This window comes from Equus przewalskii, chromosome 15, assembly GCF_037783145.1.
Source record: "Equus przewalskii isolate Varuska chromosome 15, EquPr2, whole genome shotgun sequence".
NCBI classification, from domain to species: Eukaryota; Metazoa; Chordata; class Mammalia; order Perissodactyla; family Equidae; genus Equus; species Equus przewalskii.
In genome coordinates, this window is record NC_091845.1 from 36,342,390 (window position 1) to 36,363,416 (window position 21,027).

At 42.8% G+C, this 21,027-nt stretch overlaps 2 protein-coding genes across 11 annotated transcripts in view; both read left to right on the forward strand.

The window, feature by feature from the left end:
- SFMBT1 (Scm like with four mbt domains 1) overlaps positions 1 to 10,738 on the forward strand; it is a 135,898-nt gene extending 125,160 nt beyond the window's left edge. For all 9 annotated transcript variants that reach the window (XM_008513135.2, XM_070574998.1, XM_008513136.2 and 6 more), the window contains 4 exons: positions 1,658 to 1,836; positions 2,020 to 2,265; positions 3,579 to 3,707; positions 4,554 to 10,738. In XM_008513135.2, coding sequence (XP_008511357.2) covers positions 1,658 to 1,836; positions 2,020 to 2,265; positions 3,579 to 3,707; positions 4,554 to 4,694 — 695 coding nt within the window. In that variant the 3' untranslated portion in view covers positions 4,695 to 10,738. The remainder of the gene's footprint in view (positions 1 to 1,657; positions 1,837 to 2,019; positions 2,266 to 3,578; positions 3,708 to 4,553) is intronic.
- Positions 10,739 to 12,408: 1,670 nt separating this feature from the next.
- STIMATE (STIM activating enhancer) overlaps positions 12,409 to 21,027 on the forward strand; it is a 55,831-nt gene continuing 47,212 nt past the window's right edge. For both annotated transcript variants that reach the window (XM_008513133.2, XM_008513134.2), the window contains exon 1: positions 12,409 to 12,706. In XM_008513133.2, the coding sequence (XP_008511355.1) occupies positions 12,547 to 12,706 (160 nt within the window). In that variant the 5' untranslated portion in view covers positions 12,409 to 12,546. The remainder of the gene's footprint in view (positions 12,707 to 21,027) is intronic.

Sequence of the window (21,027 nt, forward strand, 5' to 3'; positions counted from 1 at the left end):
AAAACAATCCTGAAAAAGAAGAATAAAGTTGGAGGATTTGCTGTGTCTGACTTCAAGTTTTACCTTAAAGCTATAGTAATCAAAAGTGGGGTATTGATGAAGGAATAGTCAAATAGAGTGATGGGACAGAATAGAGGGTCCAGAAATAGACCCAAACTTATATGGTTAAATGATTTTCAACAAATATGACAAGGAATTTTAATGAGGAAATGAATTCTTTCAACAAATGGCACTGGTACAGTTGGATATCCAAATCAAAAAAACAAAAACAAAACTTCTTGGCTCCTAAATAACTATATGTGAAAATTAATTCAAGATATCAGAGACCTAAAGTAAAAGCTAAAACTGTAAAGCTTATAGAAGAAAACAAGGAAGATATCCTCCAGATCTTGGGATAGGCAAAGGTTTCTTAGAGAGGGCGCAGAATACACTAACATAAAGGAAAAAACTAATAAATTAAACATCAGGAAAATTAAAAACTTCTGTTCTTTTAATAATACTGTTTATAAGGAGGAAAAGAGAAGCCACAGTCTTGGAGAAAATATTCTTAGTACATATATCTAACAAAGAACTTCTCTCCAGGGTATATTAAAATATTTTCCAGATATTTTGTGTGATAGTTGCACAAATACTGAATATACTAAAAACCACTGAATATGTATACTTTAAAATGATGAATTTTATGTTATGTGAATTATATCTCAATAAAAAGTTAAAGAAACAGGAGAAAGCCATTTTAAAAAATGAATAAACAACTCGAGTAGACAGTTCACAAAAAAAGAAATGCAGATGGCCAATAAGCACATGAAAACATGCTCAGTATCATTAGTTGTCAGGGAAGTGCAAGTTTGAACTACAATGAGAAATTACTTCAGATCCACTAGATTGGCTAACATAAAAAAGACTTGATAATCCCAAATGTTGGCAAAGATGTAGAGTAACTAGATCTCTTGTGCATTGCTGGTGGGGTGTAAGTTTATACAACCCTTTTGGAAAACTGTCAGTTTCTTTAAAAGTTAATCATACATCTACCATATGATCTAGCAATTCCATTCCTAGGTAGTTATCCAAGGAAAATGAAAACATGCCCACTAATGGCCTTGTACAGGAATGTTCTTTGCAACTTAATTAATAATAGCCAAAACCTGGAAACAGGCCAGATGCCCATCAACAGAAAAATAGATAAACTGGTATGTTCATACAATGGAATGCTGTTCATCAATATAAAGGAATGGACTACTCATACACACAAAAGCATAGATGAAACTCAAAACATACTGGGTGAAAGAAGCCTTCACAAAAAAGTCCCTGCTGAATGGTTGTATAGATGAGGTAGAACTAACCTATAGTGATGTAAATCAGAATAGTGGTTGCTTATGGTGAGGGAGACTGACTAGGCAGGGACCCTGGGAACTTTCTGGGTTGGTGGAGATGTTCCATATCTTGTTAGGGGGAGGATTATTCAGGTTTATGCCTTTGTCAATACTAAGCAAACTGTACATTTAAGATCTGTACAGTTAAGATTATTCCGCTGTATGGAATTTAAACTTTAATCAAATACAGTGTACCTGTTTTCTGCTGTTAGTGGAATCTCTTGTGGTTTGAAGTGCACAAAAATAATGAAGCTACTTCACTTTTCTTTGTCATTCACATTTAGCACACTATTATGGAAAGAAGAAAAATAAAAGAATTGGGAGGCCACCTGGTGGGCATAGTAACTTAGCATGTGCCCTGAAAAAAGCCAGTAAGAGGAGAAAGAGGCGGAAAAATGTTTTTGTTCATAAGAAGAAACGCTCCTCTGCATCTGTTGATAATACCCCAGCGGGCTCTCCCCAGGTACGAGATCTGTGATGTACCTGTAATGTCTAGAAGCCAAGAGATCACTGCTTTACAATATAGACATAGAAGGAATACTTCTAGGTCTTTCTAATTCAGATCTCTGGCCAATAGAAGACGGTTTTGTGGCCCAGGAACTGATTTGTCCTGAATTTCAGTGAGACTTCTCTCCTTTTCCTCCAGGGAAGTGGGGGTGAAGATGAAGATGACCCAGATGAAGGAGATGATGATTCCCTAAGCGAGGGCAGTACATCTGAGCAGCAGGACGAGCTACAGGAAGAGTCAGAAATGTTGGAAAAAAAGTCCTGCTCTTCCTCTCCCACCCAAAGTGAGATATCCACATCACTCCCTCCAGAAAGACAAAGGAGAAAAAGAGAGCTTCGCACTTTTTCATTTTCTGATGATGAGAATAAACCTCCTTCGCCAAAGGTACCCATTTTAAAAATGCAGTGTTTTTTTTTCTCTCTCTCTAGAATCTTAATTGTTAATGGTGTTGGCATTCCACTTATTTCAATACAGGCTTCAGTTGAATTTCCTGATCTCTTTTTATTTTATTTTTTGCTGAGGAAGATTCTCCCTGAGCTAACATCTGTTGCCAATCTTCATCTTTTTCTGTGTGAGCCACTGCCACAGCATGGCCACTGACAGATGAGTGGTATAGGTCCACATCCAAGAACCGAACCCGGGCTGCTGAAGCGGAGCATGCTGAACTTAACCACTAGGCCACCAGGGCTGGCCCCCTGGGTCTCTTTTTAAATGATTTCAAATTCAGTGATTTACTTGCGTTTCAAGGGTTATTTGGAGATGAACTACTTATCAGGAGGAAGGTCTTAAAGTGGCTTCTTGTTTTAAGTAAAAGAATGTTTCATTGCTAGTTTATGTGTAGGCTGTCATTTAGTTTAAGGAAAACTGCCTTAATATTTTTCATAATACATATCGTTTTATAGAAATAAGTTATTTATCCTTTTGATTCTGGTTAAGCCATTTTGTTTAGTATATTTAATATATACGTATATGCATATTATAAAACATACACACACACTACAAGAATGGCAGTTAAGTTAGTGTTTTAACACATGGATAAGGAGAACAGATTAGTGGTTACCAGAGGGGAAGGGGGTCAAGGGGAGGGTGAAAGGGTAAAGGGGCACATGAGTCTGGTGACAGATAAAAACTAGACTGTTGGTGGTGAGCACGGTGCAGTCTATACAGAAACTGATAGACGTCCACCTGAAATTACACAATGTTATAAGCCAATATGACCTCAATAAAATAACTTAAAAAAAGTTAGTGTTTTAAAACTGGATTGCTTTTTAAATATATTCTGAATATATTCAGAATATGTTTAATATTCAGAAGCAATAAATGATTTCTCCTTATAATTTAGTTAAGCCTTCTTTCATTGGAAATACCATCCCATTCACTTCAGTGCCCTACCAGAGAGTAAGTTGAAATAGACCAAAAGGAACAAAGGGGAGATTTAAAAAGTGTTTCTCTGTTTAATTGTCCAAGTTACTTGTGCTGACTTTGAGATAAGTTCTTTCCCATTGATACTTCTTATTATAAATAAGATGGCATCTTTGCTGGGAGAAATCATATTTACATATGATTTCCTCATATTTCTCATTTAAAAACCACTTTAAATCCTGCCTTAAGGGGTTATGAATTTATATAGAGAGACTTTTTTTTATAATAAAATACCTCTTATACCATTTGGTTTGATTTTGTTGTGGGGAATAAAGGCAGTAAAGATGGAAGTTGCTGAAAGGCTTCACCTGGACAGTAACCCCCTGAAGTGGAGTGTGGCAGACGTTGTACGGTTCATCAGATCCACCGACTGTGCTCCATTAGCAAGAATATTCCTAGACCAGGTAATAACAGACTTCTAATTTTTATTAATACGTTTCTTTAGCAAAGGACTATGGATGTAATAGCAATTTATTTACAAGACTTAGGAAAAATATTTCTATGCAGAAGAAAAAATTATTTTAATTCCCTTTTTAGGAGTAGGATAATAGTTACTTATCTGACTTCCTCTATAGTTGAAGTAGATTATCATTGCACTTCCATTTTTCTTAAGAATTTGATTCTATCTCCCAAATATTTAAATAGCTTAAAATAAAGCATGCTATGTGTAATTGTCCTTCTCTTTTCCCAAATAACGATTTGCTTGTTTTAAAAAAATAATTAACATCTATAGTGTATTAGGTTCTAAAGTGGTGATTAATTTTAAGGCAAGTTGTCTAAAACAGAAATATCTACAGCCTTAAATATTGAAATAAATTTTGTTTCAATAATTGGGGAGATTCGTAACTAAACATCTTTGAAGGGCTTATCAGGCTTTAATGAATGTTACAGAGCAGCAAAACACATTTTCTTTCAGATTTAGAAAGAGTCCTCTAAAAAGATGTTTCTTTTGGCACATTTTGTTGCCACTTACAAGGCTAGTTAGTTTACTGAATTTCTGCAGAGCAGAAACTGTAGAATGGATTCCTATCCTTCATAAAACTTTATTATTAATTCTGAAGATTAATTAGTCTGGAGGACTATGAGAGGCAATTAAAAGGAAATATGTGGTACTTGTTTAAAGGGAAAAAGTAATGAAAAGAAAGCACAGGGACTATGCTTTTGACAAAGCCAAAGAGAATGGCGGCTGTCATGATCAAGCTGCCATTCATGTGCACATCATAGTTAATTTGTATTTTATACTTTAACAGGAAATTGATGGTCAGGCCCTGTTGCTCCTTACCCTTCCCACCGTTCAAGAGTGCATGGACTTAAAATTGGGCCCTGCCATCAAACTTTGTCATCACATAGAGAGGATCAAGTTTGCTTTTTATGAGCAGTTTGCCAACTGAGAAGGACAACCAAAGTGAGCTGTATCTTTGAAGCACAAATGCAGCAAATCCTTTGCCGTGCTCTACAAACAGAGCTGAAATAGTCCTGGGGCCCTGGGCACTGCAGGTGTCGGCTTGCTCTCTTTGCACTTTCAGGGAAGGAGGACCCACACTAAGGAAGCAAAAACTGCACAGAAGTGGCTCTCCTGCCAGTGGAAATGTGGGCATCTCTTGTTCAGCAAATTGCAGTTAAAAAAAAATTGTGAAGAAAAGATTCATATAAGAAGAATAAGCGTTTCCAGTGGTGTGGCCTGAAAATGAAGAAGAATCTAGGTTGCTGGCAAGCATCCTTTTGGTTGTTTTCTTTTGTTCTGTTCCTTCCCATTGTAGATTGAACTTTGTTCTCTGCTTCCTCTTTCTTGGAAAGAGAGGACATAGCTTTAAGTCAGCACTGATTTGGGACTATGCCTAAGGCACATCAGTGCTTCATTGTCATTGTGTTTTTAAGATTTTTTAAATTAAAACAGTTCATTTTGGGGATGATTATGTGGCTCTAGGCTTTTGAATGTACAGTCACACTTTGATCCATTTTAAAATCTATTCTTAGGAGTTCCTTTGTTTACTACCTCTGTTGATAATTGAGCTTACAGCCATGTATGAGGGTTTTTGTATGATGCCATTTTTAAGCTACATGAACACTAAAACTATGACAGAAGTTGGAGGAAAAAAACACTGTTTGCTTTCTTAAAAACATTATGTGAGCACTGACACCAGTTCCTTAACTGACCTGATCTAAAAACTCTATTGTCATTGTTTTCCATCTTGACCCAGCTTGGACTCTCTGTTTTAAGTAGTTTCTCAAAGATTCTTGGTATTTCAGTTTAATTGCTCTCTCCCCATTAGTTTTCAAAGCGACTTCAGTGGCTTTTATTTTGTGTTTACCTTCTTTACAGTTGTTTGTCTGTTTCATTTCGGGAGTCCTCACTTTGGGTTAAAATCTGTAGGTGTTCCTTGGACCCACAGTAAAGCCCATTTCCCCTTTTTCTCGGTGTTCTCCAGGCAGATAGTGTAGAAGCACGACAGAGAAAATGTGTTTGGGGGGTGGTGCAGAGCATGGAGTTTCTGTAACAGTGTGCTCTCAGTAGCAGATAAAGATTGAGAGGTGGTTAAAGATTTTGGAAACCTCTTTGCATAGTCACATTTACACTTCTCTTTGGTTAAACCTTTAAATTGAATGTAATCTACGGTCTGAGGATTCCCACCAATAACTCAGTTTTCCTTTAGGTGTTTCTTTAGACCCAGCTCAAGCTGATATGAAACTACAGGTGATTTTCATTGATGATTGCACTGGTGGCTATTATAGAATAGTAGCATTTGCTGTACTGTTCCAGCCAGGAGGAATGACAAAAGACACATACATAGATAGCTTCTTTTAAATGGTTTGCTTTGCTGAGTGTTTTTGTTTTTTGTTTTTTTTAATTATCCTAGCCACCTGCAAATTTATAACCTAATCATTCTTCTTCAAGATTTGAAAATGTTTTAAGACTACAAGCTGGGCAAATTCTAAACAACTATACAAATATAAGGTAATATTACAAATTTAAATTGATTGTGATTTTTTTCCTTTTTTCCCCCCACCCCCAATTGTTTTTATGGACATTGGCAAAGATTGTATAGTCCGGGTCCTCTCTTCATTGGATATATATGAACCACCTTAACTCAAGCCCTCAACCAAACCATACATTAAGCATCAACTCTTTGCTTAGGTTAGTATCAGACAGACCTGGAAAGAAGCTTAATTTAAGTAAAAGTTAATATGTTTGAACTTACTCAGAGATCCAGTTTTTTAAAATTTGACTCTCTGCTCATAGAAGAGAAGCATATATAAGATGCTTGAGAACAATTAGTGTTAAGTAGATAGACTTTTGGGGGGGTTTTCTTGCATGATAAAATTTCCTGAGAGCTCAGCTGTCAAGGCACTAAGCCAAAGAGGGTTCCTTGAAGAAGACCAGTGGAACAAAAAAGTCTAGAATTAATTAACATTGTTGTCTTACTTAGGAAAATGAGTTTTATTTACTATAAGAGGGAATTTGCCAAATGCAACAATGAATATGTTATATTGTTTCTCTTTTTGACTTCTTCAGAAACCATAGAATTTAGAACACCTCCCTTTACAGTTGAAGGGGGCAAAGCCCCTGGAAGGTGAAACACGTGGCCCCTGAGTAGTCTGATCTGGGTATAGGTAGAGCCCAACTGGCTCGTCTGTCCATACCATGATTATTCCAGCTCAGCTTTCTCCTAAAAAGAAGCTGACTCTAAATAAACAAGTAAGTTGGGTTTCCCTTAATATTTCTTGGATTTTCCCACAACTAGAAGGACGTGCAACTAAGATATACAACTGTGTACAGAGGGGGTTTGGGGAGATAAAGGAGAAAAAAAAAATTTCTTGGATTCTCATCCTGAGATACAGTTTATCAGGCAACTGCATTAAAGAAGACTTATATACCCCAACCCCATTCCCAGATATTACATGAGAGAGAATAATTAGCAATTTGGCACAGGGCATTTTTTTTAAGTATAAAATTTAGATTTCGTTTGCCTCATAAAGCTACTGGGGCTAGGCAGGACAGCAGTGACAGTCTGATTCTGAAGCATATTTTAAGCTTGACAGTAGCTCACTAGTGGTGTTGGGGTGAAAAGTTTGTATGTCATACATGGGTAGATTAACTTTGTTTTTTAAAGGTACCAACCTCTTAAATTTACGAGAAGTGCATTGTGAGGGACTGCATTTGTCTGAATTTTACTTTCAGCTGACCCCACAGCCTGCCTGAGGTGAGAAAGTTTTCCGTGAACCATTTTTGATCCTGAATTGACAAGCTTGGAAACAGGTGAATGGACTAGACCATTCTCCTGAACCTTGAAGTGACTGACCATATTAGCCTGTTACTGCTCTGTTGGAGTGTTAGGGAAACCTTTTACTGCACATGAAGATTTACTGTGAAATTCTGACTATATTTTGTGGGCTTCTGGGAACTATGCTATTTTCCTTCGTAAAGTTCCTTCCTCCTTCTCAGTTGAAGCAGCATTGCAGTGGCTAATGCAAGGAATGCATTAAGGGGGGCTTTTACCCATCTGCTTTTCTTTAGCAATGTGGGTGGCTTCCAGCATCTATATTATAGATAGATGAGGTCAGGCAAGGGTACTTACCAACCTCTTGAAGAGATGGGCTTTTTGGTAAATATTTATTGAATTGTGATAGAGGCAGACATAGAAAACCAGTTCACAAGTTGGCCTCTGTATGCCTCTTTTGAAAGTAAAATTATTCTCACTGTGAGAGAGAGGGCATTGGACCAAAGCTTCCTGAGGACTTGAATACATGTTACTCACTCTTTTATACCAATTCAGTCACTAATGTGGTAACTGAATACAAATTAAAAGCTTTAGGAGACTTTAGGTAGGGTAGGACTCAGAACCATTCCCCTCTCTCAAGCCAAAAAGCATTTCTGTGGGGCACACAGAACATCAGGGAATTGTTAACAGTAGATAAGATTTATCTAGATGGAGACATTAGGAAAACTGTCACAGGTATTTATTTACTTGGCACCTATCACCAAAGACTGTTATATATAAAACACCATTTACTGGTCTGATTGATGCCCACAGAAGCTCTGAGAGAGTTGTTAGGAGCTTAGTTTTGACAGTTTAAACACACACTGGGTTTGAACTCTGGTCCTGTATATTGGGGATGTTGTATGTGTGGGTGTGTGAGTGTGTGTGTAAGTTAGTTCAAACGTGTTCTGTGTTATCAGTTGGCCTTATGAAAATGAAGGAGAAGACATCACTAACAAATGAAGTATAAATCTTGGTGGGAACCAGGTACCCCCTTTTAAAATTTGATTGTCTGTGGTCCTGGGTCCACTATAAGTAACCATGTCATGGTCATAGTGCTGGCTCAGAAACTCTGTAGGACAGAGCTTCCTGCAAAACCAAAAAGAAATCAATCACTTTCATGCAATTATAATCCTTCCTTGAATTTATTTACGATGTTTGCTAGTGAATTTTAATGATTCCCACCTGTTATGTGAGAATGTGCATACTTTGGAAATTTGAATTTATCCAAATAAGCCACCTATGGACTTGAAGTTTTGGCAGAAGAGTTCCAAACTCAAAGCCCAGTCCAAATGGATCTGGTTCCAAGCCTGCTCTCTTGGGGTTTCCTCTGTATTTGTTCCAGACCACACTGGTAGCTTGTTTCTGAGGGCAGCCTTAGGGGTAAATGTATAGAAGGTGATGGGTGGTAAAGGCACTGGAGATTGATTTTCTTGGTTCTGGTGTTTCAGTTAAGTCTAAGAGTCTCACAAGCATCAGCAAAACCAGGAGTGGGGGTTGGGGGAATGGAGAAATAGGCCTAAAACTCCCTCCTCTTATATCTTTTCTGACAACACATTTTTTGGGTTTGTCTTGGTGCTGTGGGCTATCACAAAGGACTGTTTTAAAAGGGAAATAAGCCACAGCCTTGCCAGACAAGTCTTCAACACTAGCAGTAGAGTGTGGACCCTAAGCCATGGAAGGCAAGGGTTTACAACTACTTCTGGAGGCAAAGGATGATATGACTAGTGAAATGATGCTGATGGAGGGAGCTTGTCAGGATGTACGGAAACTCAGTCCTAAGGGTTTCTACGTGGTTTAGTCAATCTAACTACATGCCTAGTTTGGCAGAATGGAGGTGGGTAAATAGTGTTGAAAGGATGAGGGTAGGCTTTGGGGCAAATCAAGTCCAAAGCAGATGATTGATGGTGGTTACAAAGTTTAGACAAAGTTAAAACTGGGCAGTTCCTTAACTCTTTTTGCAAGAAGTCTCTAGGGAAGTGCAGTTTGAATGGTTCTCTTGAGATTTTAAAGTGCTCATTTCTTTTCCTCTTCCTTTCTTCCTTTTTTTGGTTAAATAGTCTCTAAAGACAATCAGAGGCCTGCGAGGGTAGGATTTCTGGCTGGTTCCAGCACTGTCCTTAGGCCTCTTTCTAATACTAACTCGTTGAAACTGATGCACTTTGTTTAATGTATGTTATCTTTTTTTTTAAGCTGCTTGTTTGGAACAAAATGAAATGCATATTGCATTGTATCCTTCCTGCTTGCTGTTTTTCTCTTAATTTTTAAAGTTATGCATTGAGGATAAAGTATACTTAAGGAGAAATATGCACAAGCATACCTATTAAAATAACCCCCATCAAGTTTGATGGTATAACTTCAAGGGATTAAAAAATAACTATTTTGGATGAGTATTTTGCGTGTTTTTTTTTTTTTTTTTGTAAATAAGAGTGTATATAAACTTGTGGTATATTGTGGCAGTTTTAAGTGGTTGTGAGGAAATTAAAACAGGTTTTAAACTACGTTTAACTTCATTTGACAGCAAAGAAGGCATCTTGGCTAGAGTAAATCCTTCAAAACCCTTTCCACTGGAACCCCAGAGAATCATCTCTCAATGGAGGAGAAAGTTCCTTCCTATTTTAATAAAATGAACATTTCCAGAATTCTCCCCCCTGTCCTGTTATCTGATCCTTTCCCTTCTGCACTTAGGTACTTTTTTATTGCAGTTCAGCAAAGGTAGAAAGAGCCAGCTAGCTTGCTCCTGGCATTGGGGATTCTGCCCCTGATCTCTGAAGACGGCTTCTTGTTCCTCTCCATTTCCCTTGGTACAGCAGCAGTGGGCCTTAAGGATTCCTCTGCATCTGGATGTGCCAGAGCAGTGCTTTGTCAGAAACTTCGTTTCCAGTTCTGTGTGCAACTTTTCTTGAGCTGTTTATGTTTTCAAGCAATTAATAGTCTCCTTATGCCCAGCCACAATCTCTTTTGCTTTAAGTACACATCCTCTTGTTTGGTTCTCTCTGATCATAGACGGTAACTGTTGAGCATCCCCAAAAGAGACCTTCTTATACTCAAAGACAGTAATGCAATTTTCCCTTACCTATTTATTTTCTTTACCTGATTTTTTTGTATATTCCCATGGTCAATACTTGTGGAGAGTTTTAAATTTTATAAATTAAAATTCAGTTTAATTTAAAAAACATTTTGTTGCATGTTCTCTGTGCCAGGCACTATGTTGGATTCAAAGGTGAATAAAAACCAGTTCCTGCCCTCAGGTGGCTTACACTCAGCTGTGAGAGAGAGATGTGTACAGCCATCTAATTTAGCAGTCTGAAAAATTCTAGTGGAGCAGCACAGACAAAGGTAATGTGGAAGCACAGTGGGGAGAAGGAAGGCAGGCAGACCTTGACATGAGTAGCAGTTCATGGAGCAGGGAAAAGGAAAGTGTTTTTCATGCAGTTAGAATGCCACATAAAGGCACAGACGTGTGGAAGTGCATTGTAAGAGAAGGGCTGGAGAAATTGGTTCTAGGAAGCCAAAAGCATTTTTGTTCTCTGGATAATCAGGTTAATTCCTGTTAACCAAGAAAGCTTTTGTAGAGCATTTAACCCTTTTATGTAATTGGAATTTCTTTTCTTTTCTTTTCTTTTTTTTTGAGGAAGATTAGCCCTGAGCTAACATCTGCTGCCAATCCCCCTCTTTTTGCTGAGGAAGACTGGCCCTGAGCTAACATCCATGCCCATCTTCCTCCACTCTATATGTGGGATGCCTACCACAGCATGGCTGGACAAGCAGTGCCATGTCCACACCGGGGATCCAAACCGGCGACCCTCAGGCCGCTGAAGCAGAAGGTGAAAACTTGACCGCTGTGCCTCCAGGCCGGCCCCTGTAATTGGAATTTCTTGGTGACTACTTTTAGGGAAAATTTCCCTAGATATGTTATTGTTCCACAAATGTAGCCCAGTGTCTCCTGGAATAATAACTTGTGTACTGGCATTAAGTGGATGCAGCGGGAAGGTTAGGGACTCTGGAGCACCAACAAGAGGTGTCTGGAGAGAAGCCAGAGGGGGCTCGGAGGGTAGATGAGAGAATGGGGACTAGAGGCCCTGGTAGAGGTAGAAAGCAGGTTCCAACGAGTCTGAAAGGGTTAGGTAGGAGTGAATGCGCATGTGTGGAGGGAGGCTGGCAAATACCAAGAATTTGGCTTTCTTTTATAAATCATTCAAAATGAGCAAGTGGAGATATGTTCACATATTTTCAATATAAACCTTGTATATTTCTAAATGAAGGCGACTGGATTGAAATGACCATTTTAAATTACGTTAAGGAGAGGGGGAAAGGTGACTGGGGCCCGATTGATGAATCCAAGATAAGCCTTAGCCCAGGATATTGGTACTAACAATGAAAGAAGAAAGACGCCAAACGTCTGGATTGAAAGAAATATGCCTGTGTGCAGAGTCTTGGATTGTTTTCCTCAACCACCTGCTTCAGAATAATCCAGGCAACTTGCTGAAAATGCAGATTACTCCGCCCCGTCTCAGAATTACTGAAGCAGAATCTGAAGGTGGAGCCCAGGAGTATTTTTAAGAAATTCTGCAGGGTACGAGGGGCTTATCTTGGAGGGAAAAATAATTTAGTCAGAGACTGTCCCCGCTCCTGCCCTCCCGACCAGGAGCGCCCGGGTTACCAGGGCTCGATCTCCTGGCCGCACGGTCTGGCTCACCTGGACTGTCTTACCTGCGGTCCGAACCCCCGACCCCGCCCCTTCGCCTGCCGCTGCCGCGCCAGCGGGAGAGCAGGCGGCCGAGGCCCGCCCACACGCCGGGCCGGGCCAATCAGACGCTGAGATCTCAGACGTCGGGTTACGCGCGGCGCCGAGGGGGCCGCCGGGCGGAGGTACCGACTCCCGGCTTGGACTCCAGGACCCCGGCTTGGCGGGGCGGCTGGCGCGGGCAGCGAGGCCGGGCGGGTGGGCGGTGGCGCCCCACACCCCTCCGCCAGGCCTGCCATGCAGGGCCCCGCCGGGAATGCGAGCCACGGACTGCCGGGCGGGCCGCCCTCCACCGTCGCGTCCGGGGCGGGCCGCTGCGAGAGCGGCGCGCTCATGCACAGTTTCGGCATCTTCCTGCAGGGGCTGCTCGGCGTCGTGGCCTTCAGCACGTTGATGCGTGAGTCCGGGACCCCCGACCCTCCCGAGGCCCCGCCAGACGAGCCGCGGGCCCAGTCTCGCCTTGGGAACCCTCCTGTCTGAAGAGTCCAGGCCTGGGGACCCGGGCGGAGGTGCCTTCTTCCCGCGAGCCAGGACTGAGCATTCCCAGGCTAGGGGAAGCCCCCACCCCCGCGCCAGCGTCCTGAGTCCCTCGCCTTCTCGCTGCAGCCTCTAGCCAGGGGTCAACCTGTTCCTCTCCTACAACCCGCACACACCTCTCTTGTGAAGTACCTGCCTAAAACTGCCCCCCCCTCCCCGCCACCCCCGCCACCTGGTCATCGCAAATTAAGGCTACCCCACTTTCCAGCCTGGGGCAACGACCCCCGCTGGCATACCCCTTTCCGTCCCCTCTTAGAGTCTCTTTTTAGCCTCCCCTTCGCACTTTGAACCCACATCCCTAAATCCCCAGTCTGATGCTCAGGTTTTTTCTACACCTTCACTCCTCAAAGATTTACTCTCTCCCGTTCGCATTTAAATCCCGCTACCTTGCAATACCTGGATTGTTAGGCCGTGCATTCTGGCCCCTCCACCCTACTCCACCCCGGGACCTTCTTCCTCAGCTTTATTTTCTGTTTTGGTCGAAGCAGGACCCATCCAACCTTCTTCCCACATCTCCTCTTTCCTCTCCTTTTTTCCTGAACAGGCTCACCTGTTCCCTCTGTCCTGAGCTTTCCTAAGTAAGTTCTGTCGCAAGCCTCCCCTGGCTGTTCCCTTTCCCAACCCTTTATTATTTATATTTCAAGTTTCCTTCCTTTCCGTGAGACCTGGGCAACCTAGTGGCTTAATGGAGAAGTAGGCTCAGAGAATCTGGGGAGGACTCAGAATCCCTGTGCTAAGTCACCAGGGGCCCTTCCTTGAGATTTTCATGATGGAGAGGAAAGCCCCAGATAGTCCCTCTGGAAAACTAGAAGTTCCACCCTGTTGTCATGTGTGGCATGGAAGTGGCGGGTTCTGTTGTTTTCTTAGTGTATATCCTTCTCTTTATTAAAGTAACAAGCTTGGGTTGGCTTGTAGGCCTCAGAGTGCCCCTGTGATTCTGTTTTAGAGGAAGGAAGAGTTATAACTATCTGTACAGAGACATTAATTCCGAAATGACCTGTTCTCAAAACTTCCCGACTGTGCTCCCGTGGACAGAGTGGGAAGTTCCTGCAGAACAGATGCTCCTCGGCACTTGGGAGGGATCCTGCAGCTGTGTGCGTGTCTTGTGGGGTCCAGTTGCTGGAGTGGCAGCTTTGCTTGTTTGTAACATGGGGCTTATTTGGGAGAATTTCCCAGGCTTTAGGTAACCCTGAAGAGGCTGTTCTTAGACACTACTTTCTTCTGGTTGCCTGGCCGTGATAAGTCTGGCAACAAGTGCACAACTGTAGGTTTGCCACTTTTTCTTTCCTTTTTCATCTCTACTTGCCTTGCTACTTTCCCTTCTGAACAAATGCCCTCTTGTTCCCACAGTAATAGTTTGTGACGACTCAGCCAAAATCAGCTGCTGACTTGGGTACGTGAACTGTATGTGTGTGTTTTCGAGACATTGTGCATGGGTCTTCGCTCCCCTCCCACATCTCTCTCCTCCAGCTGGCCTTCCTTTCTCGCTAAAGAAACTGCAGGCTTAATCTTTATTTTGTTCCCTCACCTAAGATTTCTCAGCCTAGCTCTGGCTGTTTTCGTGTGTTTGATTGATGCTGATGGCCCGACTTATTCCCTAGGGTTTGATAGGGTTTGTGATTCAAAGAGGGAAATATGATTATGACAGGGGAGAGTTGCTCACAGCTGAGAAGTGTGCCTGGTTGAATGTGTTCAGAGTGACGGTGCTGGCCCTGGGAGTCTTCAGGGACACACTCACTTCTTTACTTAATCTTGAGTGTGAGCACATAGGCAAACCCCACTGTGGTTGGTACCTTCTGTATGCAAAGACTGGACTAGAAAGTGGTCTCTTGCTCAGTGTAAGGCTAGATGTGGAGGGAGCTTGTGGGAAAGAGTAGCCGCTCCTGGGACAATGATGAGTAGGAATGATGGGCAGAAGAGTTCAAAAGGCTAGAGCTGTGTCTGCCCTGGACGCAGAAATGGAGATGAGAGCAAGAGCTTATTCCCCCACCTAGAAGCAGACAGCAGGCCAAGGAGAATCCCATTGACCGGGGTCCAGTCAGGGAAGTACACCTCTTGATCCCTTGTTGGTTCTGTTGGGATGGAACTATGGGGCTTTTCCATTTTGTACTGCTAGGAAGGGGAGGAAATCTCTAGGGGGCTGTGGTCCATTTTGGAATGCGTTTTGCTGGGGAAAAGGAAAGAGGTTAGAGGTAGTCTCAAGGAAGTGCTCGCGAGCTGTTTGGCTTTGTCTGGGCTTTTAGTCTTCCTAGTCACAGCATCGGTTCCTCAAGATGGCAGAGCTGCTGTCAAGAGTGCCAGGCTCCCTTGACAAGAGTGTCCACCTCACAGCCCTTGAGGGAGGTCTTGGTTTAAGATGAGGCAACTCCACGCTTCATCATTTCCATCATTATCTTCTTTAAGCCTCTTTTAAATACCAGTCACCTCTGCTAAGCAGTTTAAACTAACAATCCCTATGCTCTTTGGGGTCACAGTCTTTTCCCCTCCAGGTGCTTCTGTTCCCCTAGGCACTGGCCTCATTGCCTCTCCGACACCTCCCCAGTTCTGAGAGCACATGCTGTTCTGTTTTCCTGTTGGACCAGATCTGTTCTATAGTATGGACCCACTTCCCTGCCAGACAAGCTGTAAGGGCTTCTTCATCACATCACGTCCCCGATTTCAGTGAATTCTCAGACCACTGTCTTTATGTATTCATTTTCTATCCAGAAAAGTCACTTTTTTCCCCATTTACACGTTGCTGTGTTTTTACCAGGAGAGTTTTGTCCTGGAGGAAGACTTCTCATATATATTAATGTCTCAGGGGAGGATTTTGATACTTACAAGGATTTCTCATCTTGGCTCAATGTGTGGGGGTTTTCAGACAGTCTCCATCCAGGCAGTTGAAAATTTGTATGCCAGTGACACGTAGCCGATTCTTCAAGCTACGTAAACATGCAGACTATTACAGGCCGCCATCCACGGGCATGCCCCAGTGTCAGCATCACCTTGTTAAGTTGGTGTGCTTTCCAGAGGCTCCACCTAAGGTACCCTCTGTGTGCAAGGAAAGCTGAACAAACAGAGGCAAGCTTATAAAGGGACTTCCCACTCTGGGTTTTCTGGGATGTCACCGAAAGGCATTGGGTGTCTGAGTAGAAAGAAACACTTTAAGCAAGGGAACTTTGTTATGATCTGCCTGCCGAACAGTTCCTCTTGTTTTGGTGGCTTTATCTATAGCCTGACTTGAAGAAGTTGCTCAGACTAGAGTTAGAGCAGAACAGAGCTGAGCAGTCCTGGAGCTCAGCAAACTGTTGCAGTGCAGGTCAGTGGCCCAGCTGTCAGCCAAAGGTCACTGTTGGCCAGTGTATGTGTTGGCATTTGGGGCTGTTTACTCTCAGGATGTTCGAATGCAAAGCAAACTCAAGCCTCCTTCACCAAGCACAGTCAGAGTTCCGGGCTGAAGTGTAGATGGAATTAGTTTTTAACAAAACAAGCATTTTGAGAGGTTGGATAAATCTACCTGCCTATTTTTATGTTACAGATAAAGGGACTAGCCAGCTGGTGTCAGCGTTATACAAAAACGCTGCTGGCGTTGAGAAATGGTACCTTTTTTCCTGAGGCCCAAAGTAAACATCATAAACCAGTCCACCCTGCTTTGAAATCTTAACCTCAAATCAGAGCCCCTGGTGTTTTCTTGCATGGTTAACTGGCCTCCTTCTGTGTTCTGTACAGACACACTCGTGCTGGGACAACCTTTCCTGGGATCACCTCTCCCCACCCTATCCCAGTTTTTATCTTAAAAAGTGTCAAACATACAGAAAAGATGAAAAAATAATAGCATGAACATCTGTCTGCCCTCCACTTAGACTCAGAAACTGTTCACTTTTTAACACGATGCAATCTATACAGAAACTGAAATATAATAATGTACACCTGAAATTTACACAATAGTATAAGCCAATATGACCTCAATAAAATAATTAAAAAACAAAAAAGATGAGTTGGGAAGTATTACCTTCTCTTCCATTTTCTGGAAGAGCTTATGTGGAATTGGTTCTTTGAATGTTTTGTAGTGTTTGCTAGTGAAGTCATCTGGGCCTAGAGGGATTTGTTTGTTTTTGTGGTTTGAAGATTTTAAACTAGGAATTTAAAAAAAAAACAATCTGAGACGTTGTTCACATTTTGCCACATTAGCTTTACCTGTTTATATATGTATATTTTTTGGCCAAGCCTTTTGAAGGTAAGTTGAAGCTAGCACCACACTTTACCCCTAAAAACTTCACTTGAGTCTCCTAAGGATAAGGACAGTCGTCCCCATAACCGGTTTCATGATCACACCTAAGAAAATTTATGACTCCACAATATCATGTGATATCCATCCGTATTCACACTTCCCCAAATGTCAGAAGTCTCTTAGAGCTGGAATTTTTTAAAAACTATGATCCAGTAAGGTCCACACATTGCATTTGGTTATGTTTTTAAGTCATTTTTACTCCAGAAGAATCTTCCCCTACACACACACACCCCTTTTTTTTTTTTAAATGACATTGCCTTTTTGAAGACTCCTGGCCTGTCGTCCTATACAGTGTCCCATATTCTGGAGTTGTCTGGGTGCTTGCTTGTTGTGGTGTTTGAGCTGTTTCACTAATTGCTGTGTTTGCTGAGTTTGTTCTGGAGGAGCTGTTAGATTCAGATTACCCTTTTGACGGCAAGAACACTCCGTAAGAAGGCACGTGACATCAGGCAGTCCCACTATTAGTGACAGTAAGGTCAGTTACTTGGTGGAGGGCTGAGGTCTCTAGAGCTCTCCTTTGTAAAGGTGCATTTTCCCCTTTGCAATTGATAAATTATCTTTGTCGTGGTGATACTTTGAGATCGTGTGAATATCCTGTTCCGCAGTAACTTTTCACTCTGGTCACCTCCTCCTGGTAAAATAACGAAACACAATGGTGGCTGAATTGGAGTTCATGAGTGAGGACGCCTATCTCTGGGCCTGGCACCCAACACACACTCAATAAATGTCCATTTCCTCTCCTCCCTCCGGAGTGCCAGCCAAGGCAAAGGAGAAACATCCCTTTTTCTGTCCCAGGCTGGTACTGTGTGCACAGGAAAAATGAGTGTGCCTGCATAAAGCATGGTGGCTGATTAGGGGTCTTTGTTTTTAGAAAGTTTTCTAAATGCTGATTTATCTGGTAGCATTTGTCCGTAATGGTGATCTACAGCTTTATTTATAATAAAACTTAATTAATTTGGAATAAAATCAGGGCAAGAGGGAGTTGTCTGAATTAGGGGACAATCTGAGTTGTAGAATAATTTGACAAAATCCATTTTTTAGCCTTTTAAATATCTCTGTTTGTCAAGTGTTGCCCTATAGGGGCCTGTCAAGCTTCTACTGCTTTAATGATCTGTTTAAAATCCTTTGCAATTAGTATAATGTTTGCGTGAAGATGGAATCGTGTGGAAGGAGTTTTATAAGTGGTTAAAAATAGCAGGATCCCTGGCTCTGGAACCAGTCTAACCTGGCTTCCATTTCTGCTTCTGCCATGTAGTGCCCTTGAGCAGCCTGTGTGTTTCTCAAAGGTTCAGTTTCCTCCCTAGTAAGAGGGGGATAATTTTTCTGGGACTGCGGGGATTAGAAAGAATGTCTATAAGGAAGCCGGATCAGTGTCAGGCACATGTTAGGCCCTGCATAAGGGGTGGGGGTTGGGGGATGATGTCATCACCTTCGTCATTATTACAGTATTTGCATTCTTGAGTCCTGTTGAAGAACATTTCACAAGTGCTTGAGTAACTTGTTTTCTGAATTAGGTCAAACGTTTCCCTTTCTATCTTGTTTGCACAACAGCTTTACCTTTAGCCCTCTTTCATAGACTGCAGAATAATAAAAACTTCAGCCTAACCACCACAGTGATTGTGAACTTCAAATTAGCATGTACCCAAACCAGGTGGCTTTAGTATAGTGATGCTCTCTTCCTTCACCCAACCCGTTCTTGTGTTTCACCCACAGTCTCACATGGGCCTTGAGAGGGCAGTGGGTGGACTGGGGCAGCCCACTTACAGGTGGTGAACCTGCCTCCGAGTCCCTGGCTTTATTGCCCCAGGTCGCCTGGTAGCAGGTGGTGGCGCTGGCCACAAGAACAGCTTCTTTCCTGCAGCGTGCTGTTTACTGAGCCCCTCAGCACTTGATGCATATCACAGGAACCCTGGAAGGAGGGGTTATTTTCACTTTACAAACAAGGACAGTGAGCAGGTGCAGTGTCTAGCACAAGGTCCTGGTTGGTAAGTGCAGAGCTGAAATGTAAGCCAGGTCCCTCAGCCTCCAGACCCTCTCAGCCACTCCCCCTGCTCCTGCCTGCCTTTGTCGCCTATCTTTCCACACGTTGCACTTTCTCATTACTCTGTATCCCTGGCGACCTCACCTCATTTGTTCCTATTTGAACAATTCTGATTTTCTTAATAATTCTTTTTTAGGTTCACAGTATTAGCTGGAACTTCAGATTGTTTTATGGCTATTGATAGCATTAAAAATATAAATTTGAGATGATCTGCCAATCATTTCGTGCATGTGTGAGTTACGTCTGAGGTTTGCTTTTCTGGCCTGGGCCTTTGTGAAGGTTCTCCTTGGCTGTGCGGGGATGGCCTCACCCTAGATCCTCGCCTGGGGCTGAGGTCTAGTGTCTGAGGCCGGGCCTCTGGGAGCATCAGGGGAGGGAGCACAGGAGTCCATTCAGTAACTGGTGAAGGGGGATTTCCAGGGCCCTCAGTGGTTTCAGGTTACCTGCTGGTTTTCACAGAATTTGTTTCCCTGGTCTTATATGACTGTAAGGAGAGTAGTTAATAATCTTAAGAGTTAGGGCTAGCCCTTAAGAGTTATCCTTTTTCTCATGTATGTGCAGAAATGGTCCATGAGTCTCTTGTAGATTACTCCGCTACTGGGAAGTTGTCCCTCTAACCCAAGGTTTTCAACTTGGCACCATTTTGGGGCTGGGTAATTCTTTGTTGTGGGGGCTGTCCTGTATATTGTAGAGTGTTTAGCAGCATCCCTGGCCTCTACCCACTGGATGCCAGTAGCTCCCCACCCCCATCGTGACAATCAAAAATATCTCCAGGGGGTCTGCCCCATGGCCTAGTGGTTAAGTTCGCGCTCTCCACTTTGGCGGCCTGGGGTTTTGCCACTTCTGATCCTGGGCGTAGAGATGGCACCACTCATTAGGCCATGCTGAGGCGGCATCCCACATGTCACAACTAGAAGGACCCACAACTAAAAATATGCAACTATGTTCTGGGGGGATTTGGGGAGAAAAAGCAGAAAGAAGGAAAAAACAAGATTGGCAACAGTTGTTAGCTCAGGTGCCAATCTTTAAAAAATAAAATAAATAAATCTCCAGACATTGCTCAGTGTCCGCTAGGGGGCAAAATCACCCCTGTTGAGAACTACATTTGTTCAGTTTGTGGATTACTCAGCAGACTCGCATATGAGCTCCAGCAGAACAGATTAGTAGGTCAGGATGTTGCCCCTGAAGGATGAGAAGAGTGGACTGTCAGGATTTGTTAAGGACCTGAGTGCCAGGTGTGGTACTGGGTGCTGCCTTGATAAAGAAGAGCTGAGACCCAGTTCCCCGTCCTGGAGGGGCCCCCAGCTGGAGTGGGCTGCAGGTGTGCTGGCAGTGTGCAGAGGGTTGTAGAAGTTTGAACAGACCTGAGAGGAGGGATGAGGGGAAGTGTCCGTGAGGAAGCCCTGCTTGAGCATAACACTGGAGGTGAAGGTGATGCGAGGGGCTCTCCACACACACAGTGTGGTGAGAGCAAAGGTCCACTTAGGAGACCATGGGTCAGGCCGTCAGTCCTGGTTGGCTCGAGAGTGTGGGGGCAGAGGCTCCCAGGAAGAGAAGCCGTGTGCTTGGAGGGATTCCAGAAAGTCTTCCTTGTTCAGTCTCAGGCCTACTTTCTTCTCACACTTTCAGCTTGCACTTAAAAAGGATGGAGAATTGAATTATTGAATGGCAAGTCAGATTCTGCATTTACCTCATGCTACATTTGGACTATTTCTTTGAGAACCTTTCTTTTAAGGCAGTTTTATCACGTCCCTTTTAGATCTCATAGGGTCCCCCTGAGGAACATCTACTGTTTGTATCTTTGGGGCTGCAGGAAAAGAAATGGGGAGCCAGGGACCTTCTTACAGCCCCCTGCCCTGTTGGCAGTGCC